At 36.3% G+C, this 16562-nt stretch overlaps 3 protein-coding genes across 3 annotated transcripts; all 3 read right to left on the bottom strand.

Moving 5' to 3' along the window:
• Positions 1 to 244: 244 nt before the first annotated feature.
• LOC145629255 (disease resistance protein RGA2-like) lies at positions 245 to 4928 on the bottom strand. The gene has a single exon (XM_081681800.1). It carries the CDS (start codon positions 3985 to 3987, stop codon positions 499 to 501), a length of 3489 nt encoding a protein of 1162 aa, XP_081537926.1. The 5' UTR covers positions 3988 to 4928; the 3' UTR covers positions 245 to 498.
• A 128-nt stretch (positions 4929 to 5056) lies between these two features.
• Positions 5057 to 7284, bottom strand: LOC145629256 (uncharacterized). The gene is made up of 2 exons (XM_081681801.1): positions 6807 to 7284; positions 5057 to 5327 (listed from the first exon to the last, which is right to left on the bottom strand). Exons 1-2 carry the CDS (start codon positions 7107 to 7109, stop codon positions 5181 to 5183), a joined length of 450 nt encoding a protein of 149 aa, XP_081537927.1. The 5' UTR covers positions 7110 to 7284; the 3' UTR covers positions 5057 to 5180.
• Positions 7285 to 9208: 1924 nt separating this feature from the next.
• Positions 9209 to 11854, bottom strand: LOC145627180 (protein PLANT CADMIUM RESISTANCE 2-like). Its single transcript, XM_081679573.1, has 4 exons — positions 11547 to 11854; positions 10280 to 10351; positions 9831 to 10043; positions 9209 to 9488 (listed from the first exon to the last, which is right to left on the bottom strand). The coding sequence occupies exons 1-4, from the start codon at positions 11683 to 11685 to the stop codon at positions 9409 to 9411; spliced, it is 504 nt and encodes a 167-aa protein (XP_081535699.1). The 5' UTR covers positions 11686 to 11854; the 3' UTR covers positions 9209 to 9408.
• Positions 11855 to 16562: the final 4708 nt, after the last annotated feature.

Raw genomic sequence — 16562 nt, 5'->3', positions numbered from 1 at the left:
CATGACATTAGATACTAAAATAACCAAGGTACAAGTTAAACAAGTAAAAAATTAAGGTATATAGTATATATTGTAACCTCTCAAATTAATTATCTTTCATGATATTTGAAATACATGAACATGCTAAAAAAAAAGTACTCCTATTTGACTTTGCCTATGGTGATAGGTAAAACATCATGATGACATACTGATGAAGATTCATTTTTAAAATTTACTTCTTACAGTTTTATTCACATCTCTGAACACCAGGAAAAAAAAACCCAAACATATACAAAAATATCAATTCATACACAGATGCTACAGAACTAGCTTCTTATTGTTTCCATTTTTTTTTTCCTTTAAATCATACTTCTTGCAGATTGGATTACAAGCTAAGGAAATAGTAACAATGACTAAAATGAATAGATCCACCTGCACTACAGGCTACACTTGCCCGCTGCTGAGGATAGGGAGCGTGCCAATACTGCAAGCACAGGGCTTAATGAAATTATATCCTTCTTAAAGAAATACAACACAGGGGATGTGTTGAATGTTAGGCCAATCCTCCCCACTTGGGTCTTGGCATCTTTCTTTGAGGCATACTGAACAGTTATGAACATCAAGTTGAACAAGGGATGTGAGTTTGGGCATCCAATTCGGCAGTGACTCCAGACCTTTGCAACAGGAAATCTGAAGAGCTTGGAGGGCGGTCAAATACTGCAATCCCTCCGGCAAAGTTACCATCTGTGGAAGATCCCTCACTTGCAAGGAGCGAAGATTGTGAGGAAGGGAAAACCATGGCATGCCAGTGTCACTACCATCCTCTCTAACATCTGAAATATTCAAATTAGGAGTGCTGGATATATATAACTTTTTCAAGGCAGTGAGATGCTCTAATCCTCCAAAAATATTCTTCAATTTAGGACAATTTTCAATACACAAGGACTGCAGGGAAGATGAACAACTGTGAATCACCTCCTCAACTTCTTCCAAACTCTCAACCTCTTTGTCACAGTTAATGTCCAAATAGGTAAGACCCATAAAAGCCCCCATTGGTAATAAATTCAGCCATGCGACATTGTCTATTCTAATCACCCTTAATCTGGGAATGCAATGGCTTAAATTTCCAGGATCAAACTGCAAAGATGGATGATAATAAGGGAATGAGGGAGTACTAGTTGGCTCTCCATTATCCCTTTGGGCATCTATCACTCTCATTATTATTCGCAGTCCTTCATTAAAACCCATTAAATTTAAATCTTCCACCATAGGACACAGTGGGAAAGACGTCAAGCCAGGGCATCTGCGTATTACCAGTGTTTTCAATTGAGATAAACTCAGTAATGGACATTGCACCAGCCTGGTGCTACCAGCTAGAAGATGATCAGCTCCCACTTCCAACCACCATCCTTTCAACTTTGGCAAATCATACAATCGAAGTCTTTCAAGGGCGGGAAAGAATGAAAAGCCTTCTGCACTTGAAAACCCAACTGATGCTGAAACTGGTGGATTACAGCAAGCTACTGATGCTGTACTATTTTCAATGCAGTCCAAATTTAGCAGGTTTTCAAGATCAAGGACTTTTAAATGACGCAAGTTTCCCAAACAAGAAATGTTCTTCAACTCCTCACACTCTGAAAGTTCTATTCTGACAAGATTAGGGAGAAAGGTCATCCAACCTGGCATTCTAACACCTTTGCATCCTGAAACCTCTAATGCCATGAGATTAGGATGTGGTTGTAGCTCTTCCATTAATACTTCCTCGTAACCCGTTGTTCCATCAACCTCCTGGTTACTCATAAACCTAATGTTTATATGATTGAGATGCTTCTTGCTCCTCAAGTATCCGCCTTTGCTTCCACTACTTTCCATAGCTTTTGATCCATATTTAGGGAGCCAAACCTTAATTATTAGAGAACCTTTTAGTTTCTCAAGAGCTTTCAGGTCTTCTAGATGATCAGCCCACTGTTTCCAACTTGAGCTTGCTTCACCCAACACAAACTGAGGTAATGTGTGAAGATTTGTCAGCTTACCCATACCCCTAGGCATACAAGTCAGATAAGAGCAACCCTCTATATCCAGAACCCTGAGTTTGATCAGCTTGCTCAAATTTTTGGGCAACTCTTTCAATCTATAGCAACATTTTAGCTTTAAAGTCTCCAAATTATGCAATTTCACAATTGACTTAGCAAGCACATTCAAGAAAACATTATGTGAAAGATCTAAGTACCTTAAATGTAGCAACTCACCTATTGAGTCTGGCAGACATGTAATATTTGAATTACTAAGGTCCAATGCCCTTAAGCACAAGCAATTTGCCAGTAAGGCCCCCAAAGCAAACTGATCCATCGTGGTACAATGCCTGAAGCCAACTTGAAGACATGAACGAATGCGGGTCTTCATAAAAGAGTATTTTGCAGATTTATTTCTTATAAGAGTTAGATGTCGAATTCTGTTATCCACAATGCTAGTGGTGGAAATTGATCTGCAGATCTCCTTGCTAGCTACATTTTGAGCAACATCGTGCATAAGATCATGGATCTTACATGAGGTGATCTCACCATGTCCATCTTGTTGTATATCTTGGAAAAAACATCTACGCAACAAAATTGAAAAATATTCCTCAGCGGCATCTTCCATGCTTTGACCTTCATCTAATGGAACAATGTAGCCCTGTGCCATCCAAAGGCTAATTATCATCTCCTTCTGTATCTCGAAATCCTTGGGAAACAATGCACAATAGCTGAAGCAACTCTTTAATGGAGATTCAAGATGATGGTAACTAAGCTTCAGTATAGGCATGATATCATTATGGCTCTCTCTAACATTAGCAAATCCAATCTCCATAAATGATAGCCACTTACTCTTGTCTTGACCATACAAAAGACTTCCAACCACTCTTATAGCAAGAGGGACTCTGGCACATCTTTTGACAATTTCTCTCCCAACTTCAATCAAGTCATCTTTAGAGTTTGGCTGTTCTAATCCAAATGCCGTCTTTTGAAACAAACACCATGAACTCTTTTCAGACAAGCCTTGCAACTCATACTTTAGACCATCTCCTATAATTCTTGCTGTTTCCTGTGAACGTGTAGTAACCACTATCCAACTTCCTTTATGACCTCCAATCAAAAACTCTGCTAATTTAAGCCAGTGGCTCCGATTCTCAGTCCATACATCATCTAAAACAAGTAAGAATTTACTGCTAGCTAATTTTTCTCGAACTTGGCTTTGCACCCAATCCATGGTGGATCCTTCATCCTTCTGACCAGTAGCAGAAGCCAGAATTTTAACAAGAATTTCTGCTGTATCCAACTGTTTCTGATCATGATCAGAGATACAAGTCCACATCCTCAACGGAAATGAGTTTACAATCCTTTCATCATTAAAAACAAGCTGAGCAAGAGCTGTTTTGCCCAGCCCCCCAATCCCCACAATTGTAAGAAATGATACAGCCCCTTGGACATTACCTTGCAACATATGCACAATATTTTCGACATCATTCTCTCTCCCAATAATAGTACCTGCATACACGTAAGAACAAGTCTCCTCTCTTCTTTTCCTAATAGGCTGATGATCAACACAAAAACCAAACTGCCTGTGATTGCTGGCAACAGAATCCAACTTCTTCCTGACCTTCTTGACCCCACGAGACAAATTGTAAGCAACAACAAGAGGATTGAATCGAGAAAAGAAGAGGCGAGCCTTCTTGGAGACTTCCCCTCCCTTGAGATGTTGCTTCTGCTCAGCGAGAGTGACAAACTCATCAAGCAGATCATCAGCATCATACACCGCATCCTTGAGCTCCTGAATCCAGAGCTGTGCCTCATCAGACAGCTCTTGCTTGGCCTCTGCATCACGAAGCACAGCTCTGATAGTAGATATGGTGCGTTGGAGATCATCGAGTTCAGATTTGTATCCCAAGATGGAACAAATCTCTTTCAGCTCTGAACATTGGAGTGCAGAAAAAAGTGTTTGAACGACAGATAGTATTGCTCCCAATTCCATTTTTTCAGATTGAAGCTAAGTAATGTGTGTTTTCTTAGAAGATAATGTGTGATCAAAATGATATTAAGTATGCAGTCCTACAAGCCTCATACAGTGTATAATGGACAATGACTTGTACCTACTGAAAAGAATGATTAAATTATACAAAGAAGATTCTTTGCACCTTACAAAATGAAGATAAAATGAAAATAACCAATGAAATGAGACAATTATTAGCACTTTTCTACTTAAAAAGAGTTGCAAATCTAACAAAAGCATCCTAAACAAATCTTTAAAAACAGGTTTCATGAATACACTCATACACCCATTAAATGTGAGATGTGACATACAGATTATTATTTAGGGAGAGTATTGACCATTTGTACAAAAAATTTAAAAAAAAAAATAGAAAAAAAAAAAAAAAAAAAAAAAAAAAAGGGAAAAAAAAAATGCGATTAAAAATCTTCTTCAAATGAGTACTCACTAGTCACTACTCAGTCATAAAACCAACCCAAAAATACACCTTCCATTGGAAAGACAACATGTTTGTCAATTGTAAGAACACACCATTAGCCTTTTATATTACCCAGAAAAGCTTAACGCGTAAGCATAAGATACGGAGTACTAGACAACTACGATCGCGCATCCCAAGTACTCCCAATTCCATAATGCTATGATCGAGTTACAGGGATCAATTTAGTTAGAGAACCGTTGATGATATTCACAGTTCCCTCTCAAGCGACTAAATATTCAGACAAGTATCCCATTGCTAGTCATCTGCCTAAGACCGATATTTAGACTCTTTGAATACAAGAAAGTCAAGAAGGTGCTAGGAGAATAGTCATTAAAAGAAAAGTAGAGGGATTACAAATGCCAATGGCATTGGTGGTTCTTCTTAATGCCCAAAATGAATTGATTTTACCCGATTTTACGTGGACAGCATTTTGAGAATCACACATTTACAAGTACGGAGTATCTATTTTGAAAAGCAGGGTCGTTTTAAAACCCAGAATAATGTCAATTGCCTTTTCCTATAACTTATTAGAGAATCTGTTCTTGGATTGGGTTAGTCTTTATTTGTTCCTCTCCCTTTCGCTAGTGCAACTTTATCTTTTCATTTAACGAAAATGAAAGCCTTCACAATTGAGAAAGATCACTATAAATTCAAAAGACTAATAGAACACTGATAATGCAAAATTACAAAGAAAAAAAGACTAATCCTCAGCTGGAGCAGGAGCTGAAGCCGGAGGTTGATCTGAAGCTGGAGGTTGATCTCCACCAGATGAGCCCTTGTTTGCCTTCCTTTCCTGCCACTTTCCCCATGCCCACTTCAACACGATGAATCCACCAAGAGCATATATCTGTCAAAGAATTCAAAGGATCAACTTTGATCTCAAACTACTAATAAACATTTATTTTCCAAAGAGCTTAGAACTAAATATTAGACAACCAAATTGCAAATTCCAACAATCAGGATTCATGAGCAGGTCTGGGATGAGACAGTTTCGAACAAACTAATCATAACAAATTACCGTTAAAGAAAATGTTAAGAGTCATTCTAGTCTGTCTCACAAAAGTTATATAGATAGACTGCCGAAGACAATATATTGCCATACAGAATTAGACAAAGCTGTCAAGTCCGTAATACTTATGCTTTTCTTTTCACCTGGACAATTTAAGTTTCAGGATAGTATAGATACTGCTACCCATGTAAGCCAAATTCACAACTAACATAACTTGTGATAACTTTATGAAAACTATACATATAGTGAAAAGAACAAAGCATAAAAAGAGCACAAAGATTCTTAAAAACCAAGGGCATATACTAGAGTGATAGAACACTAATCCCCATCATTTAAGTCACGACGCATGACATCTAGAAAATAGGTGAGCATCATACCTCACCACCTTCCTTTTCTAGAACATAGATCACTTGCAGTTGATTCCATAAAAACTTCCCAAAAAGAAAGTTTACGTGGCAAGCAATTATCGTAATTCATAAACCAACATATTTATGGTCTAGATTACAGCTTCTATTGTGGACTTCATTTAATTGACAGCTCCCATAATGTACACCATACAAACTTCAGTCCATTGTCAAGCTTCAACACCAATACATATTACGAAATACTCCATATTCAACATGTTTTCTTGGTATAAAGTATCCTACATTTTAATTAACATGATGCATTAAAAACCATTGCAAATAGATTTCAAATTCCAAATCATCGTACATTTGGAGTAACCCCAAAGATTGTTATCAAGTAAACTAGATAGCATTTTGTCACGTGCTCGCACCCACTCAATTTGCATATCCATGAAGAAAAAGATACATTAGCTTCTTATTATTAACCTTTCAGTTTCTTCCACATTTGAATTTAGTTGTCACGTTACAAATTCAAATTACACTATCAACACGACTATTAGTGAATTCAACTACTGAACAAAGCAATCAATCCTCGAAAATACAAATCACCTAAGAATTTTCATCTCCAATTGAACCATATATATCCAATAGAAAATCAACAATCATTTTCATTAATTACACAGCTGACCATTAATTTTCAATGTAATCCAATCAAATTACACATGAAATTATCATCACATCAAAAAAGTGAACATTCTTACCTCTGTCTAATTGCAAACCTAAAATCAAAAATTTAATCGTTTCTACTCAAAACGCAAATTCAACAGTACCCTTGATCACAATTTCAGTCTAATTGCATAAACAAACAAAACCCAAATCCCAAAAATACAAATTAACCTAAACAAACAACCAAAAAATAACATGAGAAATAGATTAAATACAAATAAATCAACAACTACAGAAAAATTAATACCTGCCAAAGAATTAAGGGATTAGTATCTTCTTGAGCATCTTCACGTTCAACCTTCAATGGAGGAACTTCAGGTTTAGACCCAGGAAACCTAACAACATCTGGGGTTTTAGAATTACTTCCAGAACTTTCTTCACCATGAACCTTGTTCACAGATTTCCCATTTTTATCACCCTTATTTTCAAAGGGTTTTAACAAAAACTTAGGAATAAGAGACAAGAAGAAGAAGGGGTTGTTCTGTTGGTGTTGCGGCGGCGATTCGGAGTCTCCGGTGATTACGTCGGTGGTGTGTTGGCCTTCTGCCATCGCTTACGGCGGTTGATTGACGAGTATGATGAACGGCGTGGAAGGTTTTGGATTTTGGTGAGGGTTGGTTGATGATATAATATGAATGAATTTAAACCATAAAGTTTTATATTGGGGTATTTTTTTAATTTTGTTGGGCTCATATAGGTCTAGTTGGCTCTATCATATTCTACTCTTATCTTGGTGATTTGTGTAATGAGATCTCTTTCTATAGTGTTAATTCATATTTGTACTCTTGAGCTTGGTGACTGAAAATTCCTAAGTAGAAGTAGAAAATGGGTCGTTTAATTTAATTATCGAAAAAATAGGCAAATTTATCTTTAAGATTGTCAAATTTATGTTTTGTTATAATTTTTGGCATTATGAATCACTTACAACGATATGGAAAAGTTTTCAATATAAATAATTTTAACTATTGGAAACGGATAGAGTTTGGATTGACCCATGATGGATCATGTGTGTTCGGGTTGAGTATGCTCAGGTCAAGGTTACCCTTGTAACCCTTCTTAGCTCACTTTTGGATTGGGTCAAGGTTTGTCGAATCATGGTTGGGTCAACTTTAGATTATTTCATATTCGGTTCGGGTAGATTTGGATCAGGTCAAAACAATTTTGGCTGGGTTAATTTTGGATTGGATGACTTTCAGTTGGGTTGAGCCCGGTTGGGTTGATTCCAATTCGGTTGATTTTGGTTCGATTAAGTTTAGTTTAATCAAGATAAGGTTAATTTGGTATTGGGTCAATTCCGATTCAAATCATTTTTGTGTTAAGCTGAATTTTGGTCAGGTTGACCAAAATTGAGTATTCAAATAAGGTCATTTTTAAACTAAAAAAATTATTGAGTTATTACCTGATTATTGGGTCGATATTAGGTTATTCATGTGTCACCTTTCATATCGTGTCACTAATTATTACGTAGTATTAGCTTTCTCAATTAATCAATTCTAATGTCATTCTTATCTTAGGCCACATTACAAGCAAATTTACTATGACGTGTCATACCTAGTGAAACAATAAGTAATGAACTAGTGACAGATTGATAGACGATAACCACAAATGGTGATAAGTTGAGTTTAATATTATGGTTGGTTTGAAATCAAGGGTTGGGTTAAAGTTATGGCTAATTTGAAATAATGTTGAGTTAAAATTAGGCTAAATTAAAATTGGGTCAAGTTAATATTAGTTTTGGTAAACACAGATTAGATTGAATCGGTATTTGTCGAGTCAATTTTGGGTCCTTTGAGTTCAAGTGGGATCAAATTGGTTTCGGATTGAGTTCAAAGCAGATCAAATAGGTGCTGAGTTAAGTTCATATCTGGATTCAGGTTGAGCTTAGGTCAGTTACTGATTGGGTTTTGGATCTAGAAATTCTCATGTCAAATCAAATCTTTTACCGTTCGAAATGAATGGATTTTTTTTTTTGGGTTGGGTCGGTTTTAACACCTTTTTACTTCCAATGATATTTAAAAGGCAAAAGTTCTAATGAGCGCCCCCGGAGCGCTAGAAAAGAGAATAAAAAAGTGAAAATATTAGAGTAAAACTGACATTAATTACACCGAACAACGCGTGATTTTGTCATGCATTCCTAACTTAATACTATTTCAACTAATATAATTATTCCTTATCTAACGCCCCGGGGCGCTCGTTAGCAAAATCCTATTAAAAATGCTGGAAATGAACACAATCGCCTTGTTGTGGGTTTTCTACTTCGTACTTCTCAAAGTTATGTTCTCTAAACTTCAACTATTTGTCTTCCCTTATTAGAAACATTCAAGGGTCTTTTATTTTGTTCAGTTTTGTTCAATTATAATGAAAATAAAATTTAAAGATCATGCATTTGGTTTATTGATTTATGTGATGATGAATTTATATTTTTGAGTACTAAGCTCAACACTCTATAACAAGTTATCAATTCTGTTCTCTTACCCTGTATTTTCTTACAAAAATGCCATAAACTTGTATGAAAACGAATGGCTCAAATCCGAACGAACCCGTGCACAATACATATATGTTTGGACATAAATTAATGTGATGATTTTCTCAAAAAAAACAAAAAATAAATAAATAAATGTGATGGGAACAAGTAGAAATCATTAATCATGCAGTTGTAAAATTCTTAGCAATGTCATCATTGGAATAGTGTATGAAGTTATAATACACCTTAATCATGAATACATTACTATAATACTAAAAAGTTGCTTACTTATAGCATATTGCATGATTAAACATGTCTATAAATCTGTAATACATACGAAATCTCCCAACTTCACCTAGACCTTTCAATCTGGTAATGCAAATGCTTAGTACCGCGCCATTCCAGAAGGCACTTGTGGAGGCATCGCGATTCCAGGGTTTTGTCTTTCCATGTTGCCTTGCCATCCTAAATACGTTCACAAATATTTATTTTCAATCATCAAATTCATAAACTTAACATTATATATCAGCGCGCATTCAACCTTCTACTGTATAAGTGCATTTACTTTGTACTATTGTTCAGAAGAAACTTGTACAACAGAAGGATGTTGCAATTTTGTCTTAAAGAAAACCATGACACAAAAACATACTATTAGTATCATTCATCAAACATATTCCCAAGATCGTATTTTGACCTTAAATCAAACTCCCTTCCCTGATCGAGTATCACGTTGTCCACAACCTCATAATTATGGACTACACAAGCACAAATTAAGACGGTTATATAGGAGAAAGAAAGACCGGTTACCAAGTACAAGATTGTAGCCGCGGTGTTGAAGCTCACGGTACTCTTGACATAAGGCACAATACTCACAGCAGCAGTGGGAGCAGAGATCCGCACAGCAGTTATCTGGCATTCCAAGCTGTGCCTTCAACTTTGAGCGGTAGGTGCACGAGTATATCGATTGGCACCCAGTTAAGCATAAAAGTAGAGTGTATAAGGTTCCGCTCGTACAACATGCTGCATCACAGTACATCCATCAGAAAAATTGTCACATACATTGATATTTGATACTAATAATAACCATAACATGATAAGTATAAGATTGCATAGTATAACTAATTTCATCTGTCTGGAATCTGGATTTAGTTGTTACATTACTAGTTCAAATTCAATGTGTTAACTAATTCCCGATGGAGGGAGTACTAGAGTTAGCCATAGGTCTTGGTTAGGATTATATAATATTGTACACTTACATGTCGAGCCTCTGTCAACTATCTCTGCTATCCGTCCAAAGGTGATGCAAGGACACCAACACGTTAGGCAACCTGTAGAATTAGGAGTGTTAGGTGATAAAATTGAGCAGGCAACCTATAGTTTTTGAACTGATTTTTTGAATAAGGCAAATTCATAACTATGTATCAAAATCAGCTAACATCACATATGTTGTCAAAAATTAGAAATTACAAACAAAAGAAAGAAAGATAACATCAAATGGTGCACAAGCTAAGACATATACACTGGGAAAGCTAGAGATTTATGAACATATATGACTAAGGCGTTGCTTAAGTTCAGCAGGATTTTACTTATCTGATTTGAACTATTTTTTTTTTTATCTACACTTATTTTTTTCAATTTAATATAATCCGAATTTTTTTTAGTTTATAATACCAAATTTATTTTTTAATTTATATATATGCATTCAACTTGCTCTTGCCATTTATTTATTTTATTTTATTTTTATTTTTAACAGTTGGGTCTAAGTTTTTGATTTTCTGCCTATAGATAGCATAGTCAGAGGGGGACCTTCCCCGGGGCCATTAGGGGCCCGGCCCCCGATAAATTGTTAAAATAAATTAGTTAATGAACATTAAACAACCTTATTTTACTTATAAAATATTAGAACATAGTGATTATTTTTAGTGAAAGATAAAAGATTCAAATCCCGACCCCTTAATAATTTTGACCAAGATCCGCCACTGACCATAGTTGATAAGTTTGCACACGGGTTTCCATCCTATTTCAAGTACCCGTCTCAAAATTTAATCAAAATGATAATTTTATATTTTTTGGCTATTATGTTATTTAAAGAAAAATCATACTTCCTCTTTTTTTAAGTAGACATGCTTTTAAACATTATTTGTAAAATCTAATTTGAGCAACTTTTATGATTATATAGTTAACAAATACATGTAATAGTTTGGTGAAATTTTGTTAAATTTCCTTATATATAATTTCAATATGTCAACTTTTCATAATCTTTACTTATTGACTATGAGTGAGTGAGTGACTGGACTTTTGCATCAGAAACATAATAAAAGAATCGTGTTAACTATAGGTCGAGTTTAAAAAGAACGGAGTTTTTTTTTTTGGATGCTCAAACAGCTAGACAACTTAACACTATCGTTTGAATCACTTTTTTTTTTATGCTGCATAACACAAATAATAATGTACAGACGTAAGTATTGTTAAATATGATTCAAACCCAACTCTCTTAATTGCCTTGCATGATTAAATACTTACATGACGACATATCAGAGCAACAATCACAAAGACCAGTAGAAAAACTTCCGCTAGTACGTTGATGCTGGCCATACTGCGGCGGAGGCTGAGGAGCATAGGGCTGCTGGGGGATCGGAATCCCGGTTGTCACCTTCGACATGATCAATGAATAATATGTAACACAAAAGTTTTAATGGAATAACAAAATGATGTATTATGGAGCTAACTTATTAAGTGATTTTGAGAAGGACTAAACTAAAGAGTTGTATGCAAAAGACTGAAAATTATAAATCTATATATTATTGATTAAGTACTAGACAGCTGCCTAGATCGATGTAGTTGCATTGAATTTTCTAACCACTCAATGTATGTAGTTAAGGTTTTAACCACGACTTTGTCAAGAAGACTTGTATAAGTCACCCCAGTCAATACGAATGAGAGTGGTACTATCCAAGCAGCCAAGAAATTTCTTGTCTTTGGAAGAAAATCTTTGGTTCATGCCTTTCTTTTTACCTTTTTTATGACATAGGGTCTGTTCACATTTACTTAATTTCAGTTCAGTTCAGCTTCAATCAGTTCAGTTCAGTTCAGCTCCTAATTTCTTTCACTTATAAAATATTCATTTCAGCTCAATTCAGTTCAGTTCAGTTCCGCTCCGATCAATTCAGTTCAGTTCAGCTCCAATCGGTTCAGTTCAGTTCAGTTCAGCTCAGCTCAGTAAATGTGAACAGGCCCATAGTATACTCGTATTAATTAAGGAGCGAGCCCTTAGTGTTTCATTATATGTGTCATCTCGCTTAACTTATGAAAACATATAGCAATAAAATTGTATCTTTAACCCTAGAAAATTCAGTTTCAACTTCGGATCCACTAATGATGAGTTGATAACTTGGTATCAAAGGGGCATAGGATGCAAGAGGATACATAATTTACGATGAAGTGTGTATGATCTCAGTTCAAATTAAGACTTCATCCCTTGGTTGTTAGTGATGATGATACCTCATGTTGGGGAACAATATATTATCTGATGGTAGATTACGAAGTACTACCTCCATTACACATTATTTGCAACGATTTGATATAAAGTAGAGAGGAAAAATGTCTAATCGTTGCAAATAATATGTAACGGATGTAGTATAATGTAGTTGGAGCACCATGTTTATGGCTTCTTTCGGAGCAATCACAACAAGCGCGTCTTATAAGGCTGGTATGTGTGACATACATGTATAACACATGAGAGACATGCACCAACCTTAAGCGTGTGTGATGAACACCCAACCTCACTCAGCAGCGCTATATATAACTATATAAGCATTCTTTACTACGAGAAAATCAAAGAAAGATCGGTATTTAAGATTCTTTCAACTGACCAACCAATCTAGCTAGTTATAAAAGGCCATGCACCAGCTATCTAATTTTATAAATGAAGGTTCTTCAATTATTGCTTTTAAAATTAATCAACATTTCAAAATTATATATTGCAAAAGAATCTTTGAGGAAAAAAAAAACAGTAAATAAATTATCTGGATGTAATTGGTTGCAAATTTAGCTTCAAAAATACGGTCCCTTTTATCGATAATCAATTTTCTTATTTCAATTGTCAACTACTTTTTCTGTTTTTAAATACTTGCTCCATTTCTCCATACGGGGAATTTTATGAGAAATTGGAGAAAGTGAAAAAAATAGGGAGGTGATGGAGTAGGTGAATTTTTAAAAAAATTGTAAAAAGCAAAAGTAGTGGAGAAAATATGAAATTAATAAAATATGATTTATATTTGGTTCACTCGCTGTGAGAAATGAATTAAATATTGTAAAAACTTCCAAATAAGGAAATAGAACAAGTATTAAAAAAACGGCCGAAAAAATAAAGTGGAGCAAGTATTTAATAACGGAGGGAGATATAAATTGGTTGGTATGGTTGATCCAGTGCATCTTAAATACCCAGCGGATGGTTTAAGCCTTTAAGGATCATGGGGTCCAATAGTTTGGACTCGTGTTGAACGCCAACAAAATCATGTTGGCATGTATACCAATTGTTTTCGATGTAGTTCACATTTTGGCTTAATTTTATTTAAACAAGTTGTATTGATTGATAAGTTTCTTCACAAGGCACAATTGGTGTGACTATGAATACTTTTAAAAGTTTTCTCTCTAAAGTTTTCTCTCTATTATCTCTCTGCTTCCTTGTATCTTCTCTTTTGCATGGATGAGGGACTGCCTCCTCCAGGAGGTACTCTCCCTCCTCCTCTTTCCTCTTCTCAATGGTTTGATCAGGCTAGAAAAATCGTTGCTTCAGCTTTAGAATGGGATGATTCTGAAGACATGGCGCCGGATGGAAATCTCTCTGTGCAATTCAATAAAGATGCTTTAGCTAAATTAAGACAACCTTGGAATCTAACTCTTATGGGTAAAACTGTAGGAATTAATGTTAGACCTGGGTTTATGGCGAAACGAGCTCAGATTATGTGGAAAATTAAAGGATCAATTGAAACAATTTATTTGGGGAAAAATATATTTCTTTTTCGATTTTCTCTTCAGGATGATTATGAAAGGGCCTTATTTGGAGGTCCGTGGTTTATCTTTGATCATTATCTGATGATCTCGAAATGGAAGCCAAATTTCAGACCAAATCAATTAGTCTTTGAAAGTATGGCGGTTTGGATCAGATTTCCGGAATTACCGGTGGAGTATTATGAGAAAAATGCTCTGTTCGAAATTGCAAAGGTTGTAGCAAAGCCGATTCGTGTTGATTATGCTACAGATCGTCTTACTAGGGGGCGTTATGCTCATGTTTGTGTGGAAATCGACCTCAATCAGCCTCTTATCACCAAGGTGTGGGTGGGAGGCGCCTGGCAGCAGGTGGTGTATGAAAATCTCGACTGTCTCTGTTTTGCATGTGGCAGGGTAGGTCATGAGAAGAAGAATTGCAATGTTGCTGATGCTCTGAATTCGGATATGGTTTTGTCGGGTTCTCAAAGTGCTATCCACATTCCTAATTCTGGTAGTAACCCGCATGGAAAGGAGTCTGCTCTGGTGGAGAAACAGGCCTCACCTTCTGTTATTCCTGGTATCAATATGGATATTCCCTCTCATGTTGGATCTAAAGCTCCAGTTCTAAATGTTACACGTGATCCATCTTTGGATCCAGATTTGGAGTTGGGCTCAAATTATGGGCCATGGACCTTGGTCTCCAATAAAAGAAAACAGAGAAGAAATAATAATAAAAAAGGTATTGATAATAACAATACTAAAATTGCCATTAATAACATTGATAATAACAATGTTGGCAAAAAGAAATTTAATGACACTGATAATAACAGTGTTAAGAGTGTCTCTAAGGATAACATTGATAATAACAATGTTGTTAATAATGCTAATCTTTCTTCTGTGATGAAAAAGGCCACGAGTGACTCTTTGAAAAATCAGGCTAAGAAGGGTGTTTTAGTTCAAGCTTGGAAACAGAAGAATTATAAAGAGTCTTCTGAGGATATGCAAGTTGATTTAAATAATCAAATTCAAGCCTCCACTTCGATTTCCGAGAATAGCAATGATAGCCTTCGATTAAGTGTGTCTCAAGAAAAAGATCCTTTGCCTTCCCCTTCCATATCTCAGCATGCAATTGATCCTGTTTGCCAAATGGACGATATGATGGTCGATTTACCTCCTACTACCGCTAATAAAATCACTTCTGCATGTCCCTCTTCTCTTGCTCTTTCAAATTCTCTTAACACTGATATTATTCCTTCTTCAATTTCTTCCCTGTCTTCCATTTCTTTGTGAAAATGAGCAACCAAGCTCCCAAAAATCCCTCATCTCCAACCAAGAAATCAGTAATCAGATCAATGCTGGAATCAGCTTCAACCCCCCCTCCTAACTTACAAGAGGAGGCAACCTTCAATGTCATCCCCCCCATTATTGACAAAGGAACCTCTTGCTCCTTCTCCGAAACTTCCAGCTGTAACATTAGGTCTCCCCAATTACGGAGCAATTTGCTCTCCCCTTATGAAATATGCGAGACAACAAATGTTGGATTGCAATGCTCAAACTCTTCCCTTGTTTCCGGACAAGCCCCTGGTTTCTCCAGCTCTTCCATCATCAATTGCTCCCCCTCCCCCGACGGAGGTGAGACAGTTTCGATCAGCAGCGGAAGAATTCCCAAATGCTCTGGTCTTGCTGGATGCACTCAAGAGGAAGGAGGAGGAATGGAGCCTTCCCAAGCGTGTGATCCACGAATCGTTACCTCTACCAAGAAGAATGCTAGTCACTTCCTTGCAATTCGCAACTCGAGGCTTCGACATGGGGGTTCCAAATCGCCGTATAGCTCTGTTTTACTCCAAGGAAGAGGTGGTGGGAACTCAAGTCCAAGTGACTTACTTCAATCCCCCAAATTGCTTTCGACAAGTGCATGCACTCCTGACGCCAATCAAGCTAGAGGATTTGGGTCCGATGAATCTGATGGAGCATTGGAGGGAGTGGGAGAGTTTCTTCCTTCCTCTGAATGCAGGTCCGGATGATGTTCCTAAGGTTTCTTTGCAGAGACCACTTCCGAATTTAAACATGAAAATCATCTTATGGAATGTTCGTGGGGTTGTTAATGATGAGTTTGTTCCTCATGCAAAGCATATTGTAGATGTGTATAAACCTAATGTTTTCATTTTTCTTGAGTCTAAAGCAAGCTCCATGCGTGCTAGACAAGTTATGATTCAACTGTTTTTCTCTGATTTTAGGGCTATTGAGCCTAATGGTACTAGAGGTGGCATCTGGTTTTTCTAGAAAAACAATGTTGATCTGCTTCTCTCTAGTTCAACTGAGAACACCTTTCATGCTCTCTTAAAATTCAGAAATGATAAGCCGGAGGTTCTTCTTACTAGCATGCATGCTCCCTCTATCCCTAATGCAAGACATGCAATCTGGAAAAAAATGAGAGATAATATCCCTCCCAAGGATATTCCTTGGCTTTTTCTTGGTGATCTTAATGAGGTCACTAAGCAAAGTGAAAAATCTGGTGGTCGGGATTTCAAGCAAGGTCAATGCAAA

The sequence above is a fragment of the Chenopodium album genome, chromosome 4 (assembly GCF_948465745.1).
Source record: "Chenopodium album chromosome 4, dcCheAlbu1.1, whole genome shotgun sequence".
NCBI classification, from domain to species: Eukaryota; Viridiplantae; Streptophyta; class Magnoliopsida; order Caryophyllales; family Amaranthaceae; genus Chenopodium; species Chenopodium album.
The sequence above is the reverse complement of the archived record's forward strand: the minus strand, read 5'-3'. Positions and strand labels throughout refer to the sequence as shown.

Bases quoted from the DNA above. Each gene is read 5' to 3' on its own strand.
- LOC145629255 (XM_081681800.1), bottom strand. From the start codon at position 3,987: ATGGAATTGGGAGCAATACTATCTGTCGTTCAAACACTTTTTTCTGCA.
- LOC145627180 (XM_081679573.1), bottom strand. From the start codon at position 11,685: ATGTCGAAGGTGACAACCGGGATTCCGATCCCCCAGCAGCCCTATGCT. The intron at 10,044-10,279 runs GTAAGTGTACAA...ACTGTGATGCAG, and splicing joins AGTTGACAGAGGCTCGACAT to CATGTTGTACGAGCGGAACC. The intron at 9,489-9,830 runs GTAACCGGTCTT...GAACGTATTTAG, and splicing joins CGGCTACAATCTTGTACTTG to GATGGCAAGGCAACATGGAA.
- LOC145629256 (XM_081681801.1), bottom strand. From the start codon at position 7,109: ATGGCAGAAGGCCAACACACCACCGACGTAATCACCGGAGACTCCGAA. The intron at 5,328-6,806 runs GTATTAATTTTT...ATTCTTTGACAG, and splicing joins ATCCCTTAATTCTTTGGCAG to ATATATGCTCTTGGTGGATT.